General features: G+C 39.7%; 1 protein-coding gene across 1 annotated transcript; it reads left to right on the top strand.

Annotated features, from left to right (window-relative positions):
- Positions 1–332: 332 nt before the first annotated feature.
- On the top strand, positions 333–18,509 carry BBS4 (Bardet-Biedl syndrome 4). The gene is made up of 16 exons (XM_075208331.1): positions 333–397; positions 3,330–3,375; positions 4,712–4,791; positions 4,984–5,047; positions 5,260–5,371; positions 6,631–6,703; positions 7,611–7,664; positions 8,215–8,342; positions 8,743–8,797; positions 9,251–9,319; positions 9,856–10,008; positions 13,518–13,689; positions 13,807–13,876; positions 15,185–15,323; positions 16,070–16,277; positions 16,376–18,509. Exons 1-16 carry the CDS (start codon positions 374–376, stop codon positions 16,474–16,476), a joined length of 1,548 nt encoding a protein of 515 aa, XP_075064432.1. The 5' UTR covers positions 333–373; the 3' UTR covers positions 16,477–18,509.
- Positions 18,510–19,212: the final 703 nt, after the last annotated feature.

Genomic DNA, 19,212 nt, shown 5'->3' with positions numbered 1-19,212 from the left:
GTGGTCAAATACCCCCAGCCTGCACCCTGGTTGCCATTCGTGGAGCGCTATAGATTCTACTGTTAGAGAGTAGAATCTCCAACTATGGAATGCTGCTAGGGAAGAGGAATACTCTCACGGGCTGTTCGAACATGACATGTCCCTATTTTGTTGTGTTCGCATAATAGGAATAATTGTGTGTGTGTGTGTGTGAGAGACATGTTGGCTTTGCAACACACTCGGCGTGTACTCTAAGCAACTACTGTATTATGCCAGTGTCACGGAACCAGTGTCGGGGAAGGTGTACCTGTCGGAATAACCATCTGGTGAACATGCCGGAAGTGGTGTAAGACGGTTGCCCTGGAAACTAAACCGCTATGTTAGCCTGTCAGAGATGGCGGAGGATGCTGTAAAGACGGTAATCTACCCTGGTTTAGGTAGTGTTGTGCGCAGAGCAGCGGAGGTTTGGGTTATGAGGAGTAAATATTGTTCTTGCAGAAATGATTTAGATGAGAGGTTTGTATGTACGGAGCCCCAAATTGCCGCCGGGCTGATCGGTATAATAGGGAGGTTTAAGGATATAATCGATACTAAATTACAGTATAGGTTATGTCTGTGTCCTGCAGGTGGGGGGTAGTCGGAGAATACCCATCGCATACATTTATAACCATGGATGGTACGAGTGGAGCATTGTAGGTGTTTAGGATTAAGCATCAAGGTCTGACTAATCCGGGGTCAGATTAATGCGCCATGTTCGTCATTATTTTGATGTAACTAGTGTCACCAAAGTATTTATTGTTTGTTAGAAGTTTAGCACAGAATACATGATGATAAACCATAGATAAATCCTGAATGAGAAAAAAAGTTATGTTGCATCGGCAGTGACTCGATTTTGAGGGTGGCTAAATTATGTTAAATACGTAGTATGTTGAGATACTCAAAAATAAGTGTGTGAAAAGTGGTATTTTTTTTTCCTGCAATGTTGTGTTTTTGTTAAAGTAGATGTTTTACTATTGAAATGAACAGTTTTTTTGTCTAGCTGCTATTGTAAAAGCGGATTTGGTCCCAAATTGGACATAATTTCCGCTGTATGGATCTTAAGATCCATACAGATCGTCACCTGTAGCATATACACCCATTTATGTCAGGCATGCTTCACAGACACTTTCGTTCCACTTGTGCCCATGTTTTTATCTATTTGTTTTGTGTGCATAAAACACATTCACTATTAGGCATCAATACACTTAAAAAAAACATCCCTAATACAGCAGAAACAACTTCCTGTGTGATGTGGAAAAAAAAGTACATTCACACAAAAGCATAAAAGATGGCCAAGCGATGAAGGAATCTTCAGTCGTGCAATTGTAAAGAGCAAGTGAAAAGTGGTTTGCTGGTGGCGGACATCATATTCATCATCCTGCTACATGCACCTGTTTCTGAGTACCTGCAAATAATATGGCCTTCTCTGGGATATATGCATCTTTCTCCAGATTGTATTTGTTCACAGTTGCACAAAAACGCCCTTACTGTACTCTGCTTACATTAGAATGGCCCCATCCCACCCAGTAGTACTTCTTCGGGCACAAGCTGGTGTATGTGGTGGAAACACACAAATCTGCACATGCATATATGTGTGCAAGCACTTTCTGGATATGCACTGAGCGATCGAGCTCAAGATACGCTATGTAAACTGGAATAGTACTCACTCTGCTTTTATGTTCAGACAGCTTTTATAATGCATGAAACTTTTAGAACCATCAGAAATACTGCTGATGCAAATAAGACTACTAAAACAAAATAGACTACTGGTATGTCTCCTGTATCTATCACAAGCGATTGAATCGCTGCTCAAAACCTGCTCCGACATGATGAAGAAGTTTTCAGGGTTTTCCCCCTTTGCTGGTTTCCTGTTGAGTTACAGCAATTACTGACACTAGCCTATGAAATATAAGAAGTCTTCCCTGAAGAGCTTGTAGTCTAATTTGATCAGTGGAAGTATAGATGAGTAGAAAAAGACAGCTAATTATTTCTATGTGTTGATAAAAGGTTAAGGTACATATATCAGTCATGATTGGCTTTGTAATAGTGCTAATAATCTAGATGGTATGATTTCAGTTTAGGTTTTAAACGGATTTAATAAGTTGTCCACGCACAGACATAGTGTTCTGCTTTCACTCATTTAGTAGATAAAGCTGCCTGAAGAATTACAGAAAGTATGAGGCTGGTATTGAAGGGAATATGGTACCCAATTGGATGACTTTTGCACAGATGTACAGTCCTTCTCAGCACCCCTGCATGTTGTATAAGCAACGATCCCTGAAGAACTGAATGCAATCTCAGTCCTGGTCCACTGCAGCTGGTTTATATATACTAGACTTTATTTTTTTATATTATTTGTATTTACAGGACTCCTATTTTCACCATACACACACAGTCCAGGGATCACACTCAAAGATAACTTACCTCCTCATATCCCACTACCCTCACACTGGTAGCACGGCCTTTTGGATTCTATATGGTTTTTATCAGTTTCTTGGCAATAATTTATTTGATGTAGAGAGTGGTTGTTAGGGAGGCCCACAGTTCCAACTGGGAATTCTCCGATATTCCACAGTGCCAGTGCAAGACTGACTGTAGGTAAATTTGACACCCTATTGCCCACACCTCATTTTATTGATAACCGTTCAGAAAAGCTTTCAAAATAATAAAACTACTATGGTGTTTAAGCAAGACTTTTTTATTTTGTGCCTGCACACACTAAGTAATACAAAATTCCACCAGATACCATTGATATTGTTGTATTGGGTGGTGAACTCCATCACTAACAATATAAAGTTCATGCATCATCTAAAATGGTCTAAAGTCAGCATAGGATAATGTCACAGCTTTGTGTTACATGTTAGGGATCATTTGGTGTACTTGTTTAGTTTACTGTTTGTTTAGCTGGTTTACATTTATAGCAAAGCTCCTAGCATTTCAGTGGCTAAAGGGAACACATCATTTGACTTCCTGGCACATATTAATATAAAGTAAAGTGTTTATTTCAAACCTGAACACTGAAACCCCCAACACTCATGGGATATATATGATTAGGTTTTAAGGTAAGAACCATGAAGACACACCTTGGAGCCAGTGAAATGTGTTTATTTATAGTTTATTCTAATAAACCTATAAAGAAATGTACAGAAGCAGTATGGAAATTTTGGCCTAAGAATATATCATGGTATTGAAAGCATTGACACCAGGAACACATATTGTTCTGGTTTGATGTTCCATTCGAGTTTTTGCAAACAAATTTTATGTTTTATTGATAACACCCACTGAATTTTGATTTCATTGTTTTTTAACAGCTCCCACCAGAATCTGCAAGCTTGAGAAAATCCCGTATTAAAAAAGGTGCAGTCTCGAACTTGTTCTTGTGGCTTTGTGACATAATAATTTCAGTTTTGCTGTAGTTGCAGGAATGTCAAGTAACCATGTGTCTTGTGTGGCATGGGTCTGATCTCGGACTGTAACTTAATGCTGCCCATTAGTTGGATGGTAACAACATGTTCACACTGGCCATCAAAGTTATTGCCCTCTTTGCTCGTATGGCATTTTTAATACAAGAGAAATATGAGAAAATCGACCTTTGCTCTCTGATATCGCAAAATCATTAAAGGGAACTATTGCAAAATGGAAAATTAAATAATGAGCAAATAAAATATATATTTGTATTATTTTGCTGTAATAAATCTATTATTATTTTTTTCCATATTGATATAGATCCAAGTTTAAAATTTCTTATCACTGGGGACACTCAATCATCCATGAGTCCTGGATCATATTTAATTGTACCTCGGTCAACCAAGTAAAATCCCACTTCAGGAATCCTCCCCCAATAAATTCCCTCATCTTTATATTTATTTATTTATTTATTTTTAAGTCCGAGGTATTTTCTTCAATCACCCGGTGCAGTGACTATTCCGGGCACTTGGGTCTTTGGATCCTTCTCTAAAAGGAAAAGGCCCTGTTCCTCCCCATCCCCCAGAAGCCATCCCAGAGAGGAATAAGGGTTTTCAGGTCCCCCTTCAACAAAGCTAGGGGATGACCCCCGGAGCCATAAGGCCCATTAGGAGGCAAGTGTCTTTAGGCCCAGTTCTGCTACAAGACTCGGTGGACCGCTTTCTCCCCAAGTTTGGCTGAAGCTTCCCTCAGGGAATTGGATCTTCAGCAGCCCACAGAAGGAGAGCCTCTGATGCCTTAGGGAGAGGGCTGCCCATGGGTCACTCCCAAACTCCTCAAAAACAAAAAAGTGATACAGAAAAGGTTAAGTGTGGGTACATAAGTAAGTTAAATAAATAGTTCCATATAGGTCCCAGCCTTTCAGGCAAGATATATAAAAATTGTTGCCGCTTAAAATCAAAAGTGCTTTAGTGTCCCATGCCTTACCCTGTGCACATAGTGGCATCCCAGCACCATTGCATTTTTGGGTACCACCGGCTCAATGTTATGGGTGTAACTTATTTTTTGAAGTTCACAAATCTGTGTGCAACATGGGTAATGAGGAGGAATGCATATGCTTTACTTCCAATTAGAGTAGGGCATTTAGTTCACTGTGTATAATATTGTGTTCATTAGCTTCTTTATAAAAATATCTAGTGCTGACCTTCATCATCACTATCTAAGCTTTAGTTTCATCGTAATTGTTATCAATAAGATCATGTGTAACTGCAATCATCACTCTCCACAGCCCCAGACCTACCTATACTGGAAAGACGCAACTGGCTTATTCATTTGCACTATGTCCGTAAGGATTATGAGGCCTGCAAGGTGAGGTGTAATGGACTCGGCAACAACTATGACTTATACTCTATCCTGGAATTACAGGATGGGTGTTTGTTTATATGCTTTATTAGAACATGCAATCTCTGACTGGTTGTTTGTTTGTTTTTTTTATCAGTGCTTGTAATGGGTGTTTCTTAATAAATCCATGATGATCATAATACTGTTTTATTTCTCCAGTCTGTGATTAAGGAGCAGTTGCAGGCAACAGAAGGAGTGTGTGAATATGCAGTATATGTGCAAGGTGAGAGACCATTATATCACATTAGAATATTGCCTGACCTCCATCTTACTGCATAATCAAATATATTTCTGTGTATATTTTGTCTGTCTTCCTTTAAACTTCCTCCAGCTTCATCCTAACCCTCTTCTTGCTCTCATCTTTTCTCATGTTTAGCCAATCTGTTATTGTTTGCATCTTAATTTCTTTCTTTCTTGATATTTTTCTCTTTCCAGCATTGCTCCTGAGATTGGAGGGGAAAATCCAGGAGTCTCTTGAACTTTTCCAGACTTGTGCAATCTTAAATCCGACCAGTGTGGATAACCTGAAACAAGTAGCCCGATCACTGTGAGATTGCTGGTGATCTGTAGCTCTGATAACACATGCTCTTCATTTTTCCTGGGCCTGTCCAATATTTTGTTTTTCTTCATCATCATTTCTGAGTTTTGTCCTACTGTTTAACAATTTTTTTTAAATGTATTTCCTTTCCATTTGAAAACTTTTAATGTTTTACTGTAGAAGTATAAAAAACTATTCTCATAATTTCTTTATTTTTATTTCCTCACTCTGGACTCTTAAGACTTATTGACTGTTTTCATTCAGTTAATGTGTTTTAAACTTTTTTTTTTTTTTAAAGCACAGCATGATGCGTTTTTCATGTACATTCACTCACTCTTCAGTTACACTAAGGCTAGGTACACACTGAAGAATTTTTCGACCAATGTGTTCTCTCAAACAATTGTACCTACGACTGAAAGTCCGATCAGTCTGGGGATTCATGCGTACACATAGACACGATTTACCTTCAGATCTGTGCTCTTCATCTGGTCCTCTAGTCTTCAGAGAATGACAGGACAATATTCATTCTTGTCACATTGTCATACTGTTTAAAATGCCATGTTATAGCTATACACATGTCCTAACGAATTTCGCTAGCTACTGTGACTCTGAAACGAAACATTCTGTCTCAGAACGCACAAATGAATTATTCCTTCTACAACACTCTCTACATTTATTCACCGGGACATTCATCGCTAGCATCGGCCGAAAAGAGCCAGACTCTCTAAACTCTATGGAGATTGTGAGCATGAGTGCATACACACTACATGATTGGGCGGAAAATATTACAGTACGACCTACCAAATGAAATGATGATCGGCACTTTGGGACGACTTTAGATCATCTTGTCACTATACACACTGATACGATATCTGACCAAAATGTCGGATGACGGCTAATTGGAGGTTTTTCGTGCAATCATCGGGCCAGTGTGTTCCTAGCTTAAGGTAATGTATTGGCCCTCAGATTTTTTTCAAGCATGACATGGCTGAGGAGGCATGACATTTATAATATAATCACACACACAACTGCTTCAAAGCTTTTTGTTGTGAAAATGTTTTTTCTCTACATTAGAACGTCACATACATTCTCATGATGTTTTTATTTAATTACTAGTAGATATAGCTCTGAAAGTGCAGTTAAATTGAAAAGTTCAAAGTGCATAACTAAATACTAATAACTCTCCTCTATTCATTGACCTCTCCTCATTTGCTGTAGTGTGCTGTCCTTTCTGTATCTTCCGGTCTTCTCATGAATCTTTCTTTCAGGTTCTTGCTTGGGAAGCACAGAGCAGCGGTTGAAGTTTACATAGAGGCAGCAAGACTCAATAATAAGGATTGGGTATGTTCAGAACTTCTTCCTACATACTAATTTTCAACACTCTAAAGCCTATTCCTACATTGAGCCAAAGCCTACAGGCACTTATTTAATTATTATTGGTACTATTATTTATTTACGTTTGTTTTGTCTGATCACATTTTCGAGGTGTTTGGGTATAGACCCTTATAGGCGACCCTCTTCGCGAGGTTTCAAAGGCTCCCTCCTTCTGGGTGGAGCCGAAAAGTCAGTTCCCCTAGGGAAAGCTTCAGCCTACCTAGGTGAGAAAGGGGCCTGTGCGAGCCATGCACTTGAAGACCCCTGCCTTCTAAGGGGCCTTTCGTCTTCGGAGGTCAGGCATGTCAAGGGGCCCTCCCTAACTCCAGCGAAGGAGGGACTGAAGACCCTTATCCCTCTCTGGGGTCTTTTGGCTCTTGGGGGATGGGGAGAATCAGGGCCCTTTCCCTTTCAGGAAGGGTCCCAAGCCCACACCACAGACTTTGCACTGCACTGGGTATTCTGGAACACGCACACCAGGCTTCAAGAAAAAAAACGTATTCCTCCATTGTCTATTGTCCAATGTCTATTGTTGTTTGTATTCATGGGTTACATCAATCTGTGCAGAAGATCTGATCTTATTCGTACTCAACAGTACATTATGCTCATTTTGTTTTGATACAAACTTCCATTTTATTTTTATTTGCCTTCCTCAGAAGTTCTAGGGATAGTGTCCTAAAAACCACCAGAAATAAAGAGTTCATATAAAGTTAAGATTGCACTATGATAAATATATATAATAAATAATTTTCAACAGTTTTGCCATTAATCTCATTTAAGAAAACAACAACAACAAAAAAAATCAACTTATATTTATTAACATGCAATTGCTGGTTCCCATTTTAAGTGTATCCTATTTTACTTTTTTGTATAGGAGATATGTCACAATTTGGGTGTTTGTTATCTCTATCTGAAAGACTTGAGCAAGGTAGGAGACACGAAGTGGAGTGATTGCTTTGCAATATGTAATTTTCATGAAACGTGTATTTTTAGGAGGTTTTGCAATATATTTTTGGAATTCTTCAAGCTACAGTTGAACTTTTATAAAAACCAGTGCGAAGGATGTACATGCTGTTGTATGTCCTGTGGTGCATCTTTGGACCTCTGATCCCTGATGAATTATGAAAGTGAGGTGCCCTCAATATTTTGCATTATGAAAACACCCTAGCTGTTTAACAGGGCTATTCCCATATGCATAAATAAGTGCTTAGACACTTCCTAATTGTGCACACAGCACTTACTATGAATGTTGTGTGTACATCCCGGAAACAGGCATCGTTCTATGTTCTGGTCACAAATTCTGCTACCATGAAAGTTAAATCACTGTCCAATTAAACAGATGTGTTATTTCATCTTCTAAACTGTAGAATAACCTTTATAGTTTGGTTGCTGTGGTCAACACTACAGTTTTCTTTTATACCCGTTTTCACAAATGTCCCCTTGTAGCATGTTTGAACAATTTCTCTCCCATCATGTAGAGTAAGGAGCAGCTGAATCTTGCTCTGCAGCAGCACAGACAGGATCTCACCTCCATGACCCTGGGGAAGATTCAGCTAATGGAGGGAGACACAGAAGGTGCTATTCAGACCTATTTGCAGGCACTGCAGTAAGTATGTGCCCATAGTGCCTGCTGAAAGCATGAAGTGGTTTTGGTAGATGCATTTGCTTTCTAAAAGTGTAATATTTCTACTATTGCAAATGCAAGATTTGATCATGTAATGTAGTGTATGATTACTTATCTCATACAAGGCCGGTTGCAGAACATATACATATGCTTCTACCACATTTTACTGCCACTGAAATCTATAGCACATGCTACTGTATATACAGAGTACCAATTATCACTCACAAGAACCATTTCAGGACACCATATTGTTGTAAAAGAATTTATAAAGGTTTATTGTAGTTACTTTTGTAATAATTTATATTACAAATAAGTGTCTTCCTCTTAAAGTGCTGACAGGACATAATGTTATATAATATAAGCTCTATGATTTATTTTTCAGGTTATCTCCAGAGAGCACAGAGCTGTTGACCACACTAGGACTTCTGTATTTACAAGTAAATCTCCATCACCCTTCTCTCACTTCAACATTCTGCACCTTTCACATCTTTTCTCCTGGATGTTGCATCACTTGTAACATCTTGAATTTGAATTTCTTGAATTTCCTTTATTTTATTCAATATCTCTTCTGATTTTTTTTCTATGACCAAACACATATTCTGCTTATTGTTGATTTATTCCTCTCTTTGTAGATTACACAATTGCTGCTTTGACTTCTGTTACTTCAGTTTTACCTTATTAGCTCTCTGGTTGTCACACCGTGTGCTCTCTCTCTATAAGTTCTCTGGGCATTACAGGCATTCTCTGGCTTACATATGTTTCTTTTTCTCTTGTGTGTGTTTGTATCTTATTGTCATTTTTATGCCTCTTTCTGATCCTCTATGCTCAGAGGTTGAAACTATATTCTCTTATGGAGTGCTCAACTTACACACTTTTTCCTCTAACCGCAGAATGGTTTGTATCAAAAAGCCTTTGAATATCTTGGAAATGCTCTGACTTATGACCCCAGTAATTACAAGGTGAGGAGATGTGTACAATTCTTCATTTCTATTTATTTATTTATTTATTTATTTATTTGAATACAGTACATAAACTATGTTCTGTCTTAATGTTTAGCTGTCTTATGTTATGTTACTGTATGTCTTTTGCTCTTATGCAAGTCTCTCCTGCCTGCACACTTCTACTGTTTGGGGTATGGATTGCTAGCTACAATAAATGAACTACAACATGTCACCTTTAATGGTGGTCCTGTCTACACAAACACAAGACACACTTGCGATATCATAATATAATTGTTTTATTACAGTAATAATAATTAATGTATAGCAGTAAACAAGTGCCTCTATACTCTTTCTCTGTGATGTGCTTTGATCAGTGGGGATTGGAATTTGACTTACTATAGGCAAGTACAAGTAATATAAGTATTGTAATTTACATTGAATCACAGAAAATATTCAGGTTATATGTTGAAAGAATACAGTATCTTGAAACAATAAAAATCAGACCAGATGAATTTATTGGTAGCTGTATGACTCAATGATACTTAATCTTGTAGGGTATATTAGCAGCTGGCTGTATGATGCAGTCCCATGGGGATTATGATGTGGCGCTCAGCAAGTATCGAGTTGCAGCTGCTAGTGTGCCTGAGAGCTCCCCGCTGTGGAACAACATTGGCATGTGCTTTTATGGGAAGAAGAAGTATGTGGCGGTAAGAGTGCTTTTCTATTCTTCTATCAATAGCTTTATTACCAGCTTTTAATGGTATCAATAAAGTAGTTCTACACTCTTATGTAATCTAAAAAGAATTTATCAGTGATGGCCATACACAATAATCCAAGTCGTGGATTTGTAAATAGTTTGCACTGATGATTTGCGCTAACAGTAAGTGTAGGGAAGATATAGCACCTGTTTCTTAATTCTTTGTGGTTCCTCTGAACCAATCAGCCACTGTGCTAATGTTTTACAATGAAGAATGCCAGTTTTTTGTTACACCAAAAGGGCTAATCAGCAGCTAATGGAGAGGAAATTCAGGAAAGCATAGGGAGCTGCAATCTGGGGATCTTGATACCCTAATATAAGAATTATTTATAGGACAAGTTAGTGAGTACTTGCAAGAGTGCTGTTCCATATATTTTCTTCCTCAATGGGGGACGCTGCTTACTTAGCTTTGTGGTGAGGATGCAGGACCTAGACACTTTAATAGTTTACGCTGAAAGACTGAAGCTCCTCACCTCTCTCAAGCCCACTCTAGTTCATTTTAAGGGGCCATGGAGTTGGGCAGGTCTCTATATGGTGTTGCCGATGGCAGCCCTGTTAGGTGTAATTCAACTTTTTTTTCACACAGATACTGCAATCTCGGTACTCCTGCTGGTTCACTCCCATTTAATTGCGTGCCTTGTTCACAGGATGAGGTAGTATCTCAACTGTCCTCCAAGGAAGGTTACATGTTACAGAAGTATTTCTAGCAAAGGCACTGTTTAGACAGTGCTTTGAAGCAACAGCGTTTTCAGGATAGCCACTGCCACCTGAGCTGCGTACTATTCCATTCTCCTTCGGCTCCCAGGGGAGTTCAGAGGGGATTTTTAGGGAGGCACTGGGCCAAAGGGGAAGGAACCACCCCCTGCAGTTGATTCATCCTCCTTGTGGGCGTCCCTTCAGTAGAAAGCTTGTCAGAAATTCACTCGCTGGAAGAACCTGAGCTGAGCAGTTGTGTGATCAATGGCTGAGCTGTACCTGTGGCTGCCTGCCTGCTTGAAGCTCCTCTTCGCTGGGATTCTCCTCATGGGCTCCTGATGCTATCTGGATGCCTGGGGGGATAAGTGCCTAATTTTCTAAATCTGTATTTCTACTCTTTAAATCCCGTGTGTGTGTGTGTGTGTGTGATTGTTACAGGTTCTGTCTCTCTGTTTCTATTGATTTTATTTTATATCTGAGGTCCGATTCTATCACTGTCTGTTTAGTCACGCTGTACCCTTTATACTATGTATGAAAACGGGACCAGTTGTAAGGCCAGAGCTGGAGGAGATAAGTCTGTTATGTATTTCATCAGATGCCAAACAAAATTACGAAACGGATGGCAGGATCCAGATACACAACCTACGTACTGTGAAACGGAGGTCTGTGGCACGTGCACATCTGGGGAAGGTGGGTCGGAGAGTTGATGGAGGTTGCTTGGAGAGAGAAGCAAGTATAACTTCTTCATTAGCTCTTTCTGTGGATGCTCCTGGACCACTCTCTCTCCCTTTAGAGACATCACCCAGGTTGTGGCAGGTTCCTCGGCTATGGTTCAGGATGAACCAGCGTGGGCAGAGACACTGGACAGATCTGTTTTGGGATTGGCATGAGACAATCTCTATGTATGGCACTGCAGACCTTTTGTGGCACTCTATAAATAAATGATAATAATAATTGTAGAGATTCCTTGAGGTCCCAATGTTCAGAGACCACGTAAGCAGGTTACTCAGGTCCACCTTAGGTGATCATGTGGATTCAGAATTCTCGCAAGAAATGGGGGAGCTTTTTATGGTGCATCAGACCCAGAAGAACCAGATGGATATGAGGTCAAATCCCTTGGAGGTCAGGGCATTGACAAACTGGTTATGGCAGTCTGTCAGGTTTTGGATATGTTAGATTTGGATGATTCACCAGTTGCTGAGGTGACATTACTCAAGAAAGAAGAAAATAATGCCACGAGGCTTCCCAAGGAAAAGGCAAAACAGGAAGGCCGTTGCATCTTTCCTTTCTTCAGGAATGACCACCCCAAACTGGAAGATCAGAAGACTTGGGTTTTGCTCAAACCTCTTCCTTGTCCAAAAGCCAGGCGAGTCTTTTTAGCCCATCTTAAACCTGAAATCCTTGCACACCAAGCTTTAAGTGGACAGGATCAATGAAATGGAGAGCAATACATTTTTAGCATTCATAGACATCAGGGACTTATATCTACATATTCCTATCTGGGAGAGGCAGGCACCACTGCCTTCTTAGATTCTTGGTGCAGGGCTCTCACTTCCAGTTCAGAGCTCTCCTGTTCAGTCTGGTGATGGTGCCACAAAGGTCCTTGTGGTAACTGTTGAGATATTGTGTCTTAGCTGGACTATCTTCTTCACAATGCCGATTCAGCTCTCTTACTGCAGGCTCACCTGCACAGGACAGCCCAGGTACTGCAATCGCACAGCAGGATTTTGAATGGTCAAAAATCCATCCTGGTTGAGCATCAAAGGATGGTGTTTCTGGGCCTAGTCTTCGAATCCAGTGTGCAGAGACAAGATTTGGACTCAAGGTGTTTGTGAGGAGGGTTCTGGACCTCAGAAGTCCATCAGTTCTTACCTGTATGAATTTTATGGGGAAGATGGTCACCACATTTGATGTCGTACAGTACGCTAGGTTCCACTCTAGGATATTTCAACTACACACCTTGAGAAAGTAGTTCATGTCCAATCTTCATTTGGCTTCTCAACTGATTACACTAACTCTGGAGATGCATCTGTCTCTCAGATGGTGGTTGAGAGCGGACAACTTGAACAAGGGTCGCCCATTTTACATCTTTGGCTGGACCATAGTAACAACAGACACAAGTCTTCAGGGATGACGAGCTGTGACGTTGCACCTTCGCTAACAAGACCTTTGGTCCAAGGACAAGGCAAAGCTGTGTATCGACGTTCTGAAGCTCAGAGAGGTGTGAAGGGCAGGCCTGTCCGTTTTGAGTCAGACAACACCACAGTTGTGGTGTACATAAGCTATCAAAGAAGAACAAGGAGCTCACTGGTGATGAAGAAGTCATTCTGAATTTTACCATGGGTAGTATGCCAGTGATTTTATACATTCTGGGAGTAAAGAATTGCTTGTGTGAATCTTTATAGGCATTTTTCTGATTTTGTATATTTTCAAGCTCTGCAGTGTGTGTGGGTGTGTAATCAGCCTACAGTAATGTCATGGTCATGTGTGCAATATTTGACTGCATAGGAATGTAATTTAAACAGAACAACCTAATGAACGATATTACTACTGATGTGGCCAGACATTGCTGTATCTTCTAAACTAATACTCACAGGTCCTATGTAATTAGCAAATATGTATATTTGGGCCTAATGGAAACAATTTGTTTCAAAATGAAAATGTCCTTTAAAATTACAAAACAACCAAGAAATGGTACATTTTGTACAATGTATAAGATATAACCTGCTTCCCCTTTTGATCCACACGTCTCCTGATTTACAGGCCATCAGCTGTCTGAAGCGTGCGCTTTACCTTTCTCCGTTTGACTGGCGAGTGCTCTATAACCTAGGGCTTGTTCATCTCAGCATGCAACAATATGCCTCAGCCTTCCATTTTCTGAGTGCCGCCATCTCTCTGCACAATAGCAATGCTACACTTTACATGCTGTTGGCAGGTAAGTGAGACTTCACTTGTTAAGTCCATGAGTCCAGCTGAGATTAGATCACTGGCTCAAAACTGCAGCTAATCTCTCACAGTTCTCATACGTACTCCATGTTTCCTATATTTTAAGTGGCACTAACATACCTGGAAGACACAGAGAATGCCAAGAACTCCTATCAGCAGGCAGCCAGTCTGGACCAGTGAGTCACAATAACATTCATTCTTTATGCATTGCCTGACAATTGTCTCTTGTGCCATCACTTGCATTGCATTTTTCTTTGTTTTTCCATCTCTTCTGAACACTAGTCTGAATTATATTGCACAATATGCCTTTATCTCCAGGATTCCTCCATAGACTATGGGGTTGAGTTTGAAGTTGCAGCTATGTGTGGCAATATTTTCTGCTATATTGCATGTTGCTGTCTATATTTCCTTCTTGATCTCTCCACCCCACCAAGTACCCATTGTAATTGCATATAGAGTGAGTTGACTTAAACTCATCGGGCCTGATTCATCAAGGCACGTATCCTCTGATTTTGAGCATATTGTACGCAAACTCACTCTGCGCATGCCCAAAACCGGACCATACGCCAGTAAACACAGCCATGTCCGCTCCGTCTTTGAGTGCAAAGGGCACTTACTACAGCCTATAATTTCAGGAAATGAAAGGGGTGGGGAAGGGACGTTTGGCTGTAGTCAATATACAGTACGGGCGTGCCAAACTCAAGCACACGCAACATCTGAATCAAGCTCTGGGCATCACAAAGTTACTTGTTTTTTTTTGCCGCATCTCTTGCTCCAGCTAAAGGGTTAGTCTAAGTTCTGAGTACTAGATGACGGTCTCGTATGTATGATATAACGTGTCTGCAATTAGGAGCAACTGTAAAAATTTATGTTCAGTAGACATTAAGATCATCCTAATAAATGTATTTCATGAGGGGAAAAAATATTTTTAAAGAAACCCCAACACTTTTTTTCCAGTTTTATCATTAATGACTATCTTATCTTATTAACAGGTGACTTTATTTATAAATTTATCTTTTCTGTCTGTTCTTTTGCAAATGTATATTCCACATAGGCATTGGACGTATCCTGCAGTGTCTTGTGTAGTAGAGCAGAGCAGACCTACACCTGAATTCATCAGCGCACGTATCTTCAGACCCGCTCCCTGTTGAATTTGGGAGTACGCAGAGCCGATTTACGTGCATTTTTAAGCAAACGCACATTGCGCTTAGAATGTGTGGCTTCATGAATTGGGTCCATTGTAAATTGCTAAAACTGAAGTCCACACATTACACATATGAGAAAATGATTATTTTTCACTAATACAGAGAGCCACAAAAAAAAATGCAGGGAATATTGGGATGAGCCTCAACCAACACTGACATCAAACATTTAATCATGATAAATGATGTCTGTCCGATTTTTTTTTTTTTTTTTTTTTTTTTTTTTTTTCATATATCTTTTGCGTACTCCCGTCTCTTACTGACATATCCTCCCTCTCTCAGGACAGATCCCCTTGTGAATTTGAACTTTGCAGTTCTGCTCTATAACCAGGGAGATAAGAAGGGAGCTCTGATTCAGTACCAGGAGCTAGAGCGCAAAGTCAGTGCACTCAGAGAGACTGCCACTGAGTTTGACCCAGAGGTGAGATGGAAGACACTTTAAGCACAAAGCATACTCACACTTTTTGTGGAAGGGCCTGTGCAGAAGTATTTTAATCTGTGACATCCTCTTAATACGCACGCATTTGACATGGGAACTCAGGAGAAAGAGATGATTAAATGGAGATCATTCCTGTCTATAGTATATAGAGAGATAGCAATATTCTGAGCCGATGTATCAACACAGGTTATGGATCCTGGAGCGAAAGTACGGCATACGACATCACTCCATAAATACCACTGACCTCTGTTGAAGCATCTGTTTCTCAAGTGTCAAAATCCAATCCGAGGCAAAGTGGATTAAAAGACTTGTGTGCACAAGCCCTTTCCTAAGTGATGTACTAGATGGGATGGCAAGGGGTTGTCATTCTAACATAAGAGTGTTCAGGGTTTTTTAATGCAAAATGTATTTTAAAATAATACAAAAACAAAAAATTAAACAATTAACAGTCTATATTATATAGAAATGTTTCCAATGTAAAAGAATATTCTAAAAATAAACCTTAATTAAAAATGTTGCTTTTGAGTAATGTTATTACAGTTTTGTAGGTTGCAACAAATAAATCTTATTAGATAGAAAGATCCAAAGTGGTTTACAGAAGATCATTTTTATACACTATTGGTAAAAGAACTATTTATGAAATTATGTAAAAGTTCTTAACCAACTGTTTAAGTAAAGTGTTATTTATTTGAATGTGATTTTAATATTGTTGTTTTATCTTTCTGCAGATGGTAGACATGGCCCAGAAGTTGGGGGCAGCCCTCCAGGTTGGAGAGAGTCTGGTTTGGACCAAACAGACAAAAGATCAGAAAGCCAAGCAGCGAGCAGCAGGGAAGGGTCCTGGGACAGAGCAGACCCCACTGGGGTCTAATCAAGCTCTGGGAAGAGCAATGTCTTCTGCCGCTGGATACAGTAAGGCTGCTGCTCCCCCAGCAGGTGAGACTTGTCAAGAGGAAGCAGGACATTAAAATTGGATCTTAACAATGTCTAATTCAGATTCATATTTAAATAATCCATAATTTTTATTTTTTTAGGGTCCACTGTTTCTGTCTCCAAACCCCCATCTCTGCCATTGGAACCAGAGGACTCTACAAATTCTGGTTCGGTTACAGAGTTCAGGAGGGGTCCCAGCTAAGTCTGATCACATCTGTGGAGAACTGTAATCATTAGATACTCAGGAACAACAGTGGTTGTTTCAGATTTATCTGCACAGATTAAAAGGTGATCTTACTCTGCTTTAGCTAATGGAGTGTTACCCAGGGACTATATTTGGTGGAAGATAACACTACATAAATGTAGCAACAGTTAAGGTCCTTACTGGTCTTCTTTTAGTGACAGCAGCTAAAGCTAGCATGGTATGCACATGAATTATTTATATTTCTAGCATATATGTGTTCACCAGTCCTGACTGGTTAGTTTGGGCCTATTCCAGCTGTAAATGTTGTAAAAAGATTGAAGTTGTATGTCATAGACACAATAAATGTCCGAGTTCTCTATATTATTTTTAGATTTTTTAAAAATACCATTAAGAATACACTAAAAGCATGCTACTAATGGAGCTCTGCTCTGAGAATTGCAATTGGACTTTATTACAAATTCCAAAGAGGTTAAGAGATCACATTTATCATTTATGCACCTTTATACTATGCTTTCATTCATCTCTTACTCTGGTATTTATCCAGGCTGTAGATTTGGGACTAACTATAGGTCTCAGGCTGCATTTCAGGTCATGTGCAAATTGCATTATGTTCTGATTAACAAGATTTTAAGACTTGAAAAATGTAATCTAGATAAAATAAGGAGAGTGAAAGAAAAATAAAATCTATTTATCTGAAAGACACACTTGGTGCAAAAAAAGCAGTCTCACTTTGTCTTCCCTCTATGGCTCCCAATGCAATCAGAAATGGCCAGTCACTTGCTCTTTAATTCTGAGAGGATGATCACATATTACATTTGTTGTACAATCCTTGTATTTTCTTCTCAAAGCCCTGTTGCCATAAACAAAAACAATGGCCCTCAAGACCATGTTAACTATGCAAACAGAATTAGTGACACTTTTTTATGAGAGGGGCACTTTCATACTGTTCACAATATGTTAATTATTACATTTCATGGTACGTTCCCACAAAAATTATTAAAACGTCAACCCTTCATGTTCCAGTCATTAACACTATTTCTTCATCATTCATCGTTCACCCACTTATCCCAAAATATCATCCAACTGACCACCCCGCCCCTTATTCACCTACAGTGGCGGATCCAGGGGGAGGGCGATCGGAGCAATCGGCTTGCTGCCGACAGCTGCACACCATGTGCAGGTCTGCTCGGCAGTGACAGTGTGCTGCCCGGCTGCTCTGATCGTGTTTAAAACGCAATCGGAGCAGCCGGGGTACAACATTTTTCTAGATCCGCCCGTTCACCTAATCGTACATCAGTTCCCGTCTGTACCCGATGCTGTTTGATGAAAGGGGAACTGATTAGTTTCCCTCTGAACAAGTTTAAAGCTGGTGTTCTAGAATTCCAGGCCGCAGACACGGCATTCTGGGGTGTCACTTAGATTATGTTGGTGATCACATCAGAGAGTTGACACTAAAGTTTTCTCTCTCTCATTCCATTATAATAGGATATTATTGGCGGTACAGCAGAGCATCATTGATAATGAGCCTGTCCTGTTTGTGAGGATAGCACTGCTGCTTCTTCCATCCACACCACCTCTTAATTTTTGTTAAGGCATTGGTGGGATTTCTGGCCACAAGAGAACAGGACTAAAGTATTTTTTGTCAGCATAAGAACCAACCTGTTTTTTTATTTAGTGTTACAATTGACAAATGATCTGTATATACATTTCCCATTTAACAGTGCACCTTCACTTGTACAGAACATTTAAAGCGGAGCTGTTCTAGTTCAGGGTCGGTGGGCTGTTGACAGGCTATAAACCAGTAGTTACAGGATCCTTTGGTCATACAAAGACTCATTGCTCAGGGAAGCTAGGGGCCTCAAGAGTCCTAAACTACGACTATGTGCTGAAGTCCAACATTTCCAAAACTGATTATATTAAATGATTTATTTATTATATATTTATTTTAGTATTGGAAAGCTGTACTATATACTGTCTGTGTAGTGTTTTTTTTAGTTTCATGTTACTAAAAATAAAAATGCATAATTTTGTCTCTAGCTTTATTTTTATCTTCAGAAAAAAGGTGATGTCATTTGCTGGAGATCACTCAACGTTTGCTCATGCAAGAGGCATTTATATCAGCTCATTAACTAAGATTTGACTGCCTTTATTATAGCTATACATTTTCTATTGTTTAAAAATACACGTATATATTTAAAATGTCCTCATTGAATAAGAAAACAAGATTAAAAAATTAAATTTCTAAGAAGTTTGTAGTGAGACACTTTCTCAAAGTGATATTCCTTAGACATCCCTTTTTCCCTAGAGTGGAATAGTTAAATATTGTCAAATCTGATTAATTTAATGACAGTAAGGCTGTTACACTCAGCACAGATAAACCTGGAGGTGTATTACCAGTATTATTATTTTTTATTTATAGGGCGCCACTAGCTATCCGAAGAGCCGTACAGGGACAGACAGAAACACGATACAGGGTGAGACAGCACGGTGCAGTTAACAAAAAGCACAGTAACTCCGAAGCTCAATGTACAGCTAGATGAGAGGTGAGAGCCCCAAGGCTCTTGGGGCTAGAAGGGCAGGAGGACCTTGTGGAAGAGACAAGGAGCTGAAGAGCAGAGTTAAGGTGGTGGAGAACAGAAGGAAAGGAGGCCCTACTCGAAGGAGCGTACAATCTAAGGGGAGGGGAGGACGGACAGAGACGCAATGGTAGGAGGAGGGAATGGGGAGAACAGA

The sequence above is a fragment of the Mixophyes fleayi genome, chromosome 4, assembly GCF_038048845.1.
Source record: "Mixophyes fleayi isolate aMixFle1 chromosome 4, aMixFle1.hap1, whole genome shotgun sequence".
Taxonomy (NCBI): Eukaryota; Metazoa; Chordata; class Amphibia; order Anura; family Limnodynastidae; genus Mixophyes; species Mixophyes fleayi.
The sequence above is the reverse complement of the archived record's forward strand: the minus strand, read 5'-3'. Positions and strand labels throughout refer to the sequence as shown.

Bases quoted from the DNA above. Each gene is read 5' to 3' on its own strand.
- BBS4 (XM_075208331.1), top strand. From the start codon at position 374: ATGGCGGAGGATGCTGTAAAGACG. The intron at 398-3,329 runs GTAATCTACCCT...GTTTTTTAACAG, and splicing joins CGGAGGATGCTGTAAAGACG to CTCCCACCAGAATCTGCAAG. The intron at 4,792-4,983 runs GTGAGGTGTAAT...TTATTTCTCCAG, and splicing joins AGGATTATGAGGCCTGCAAG to TCTGTGATTAAGGAGCAGTT.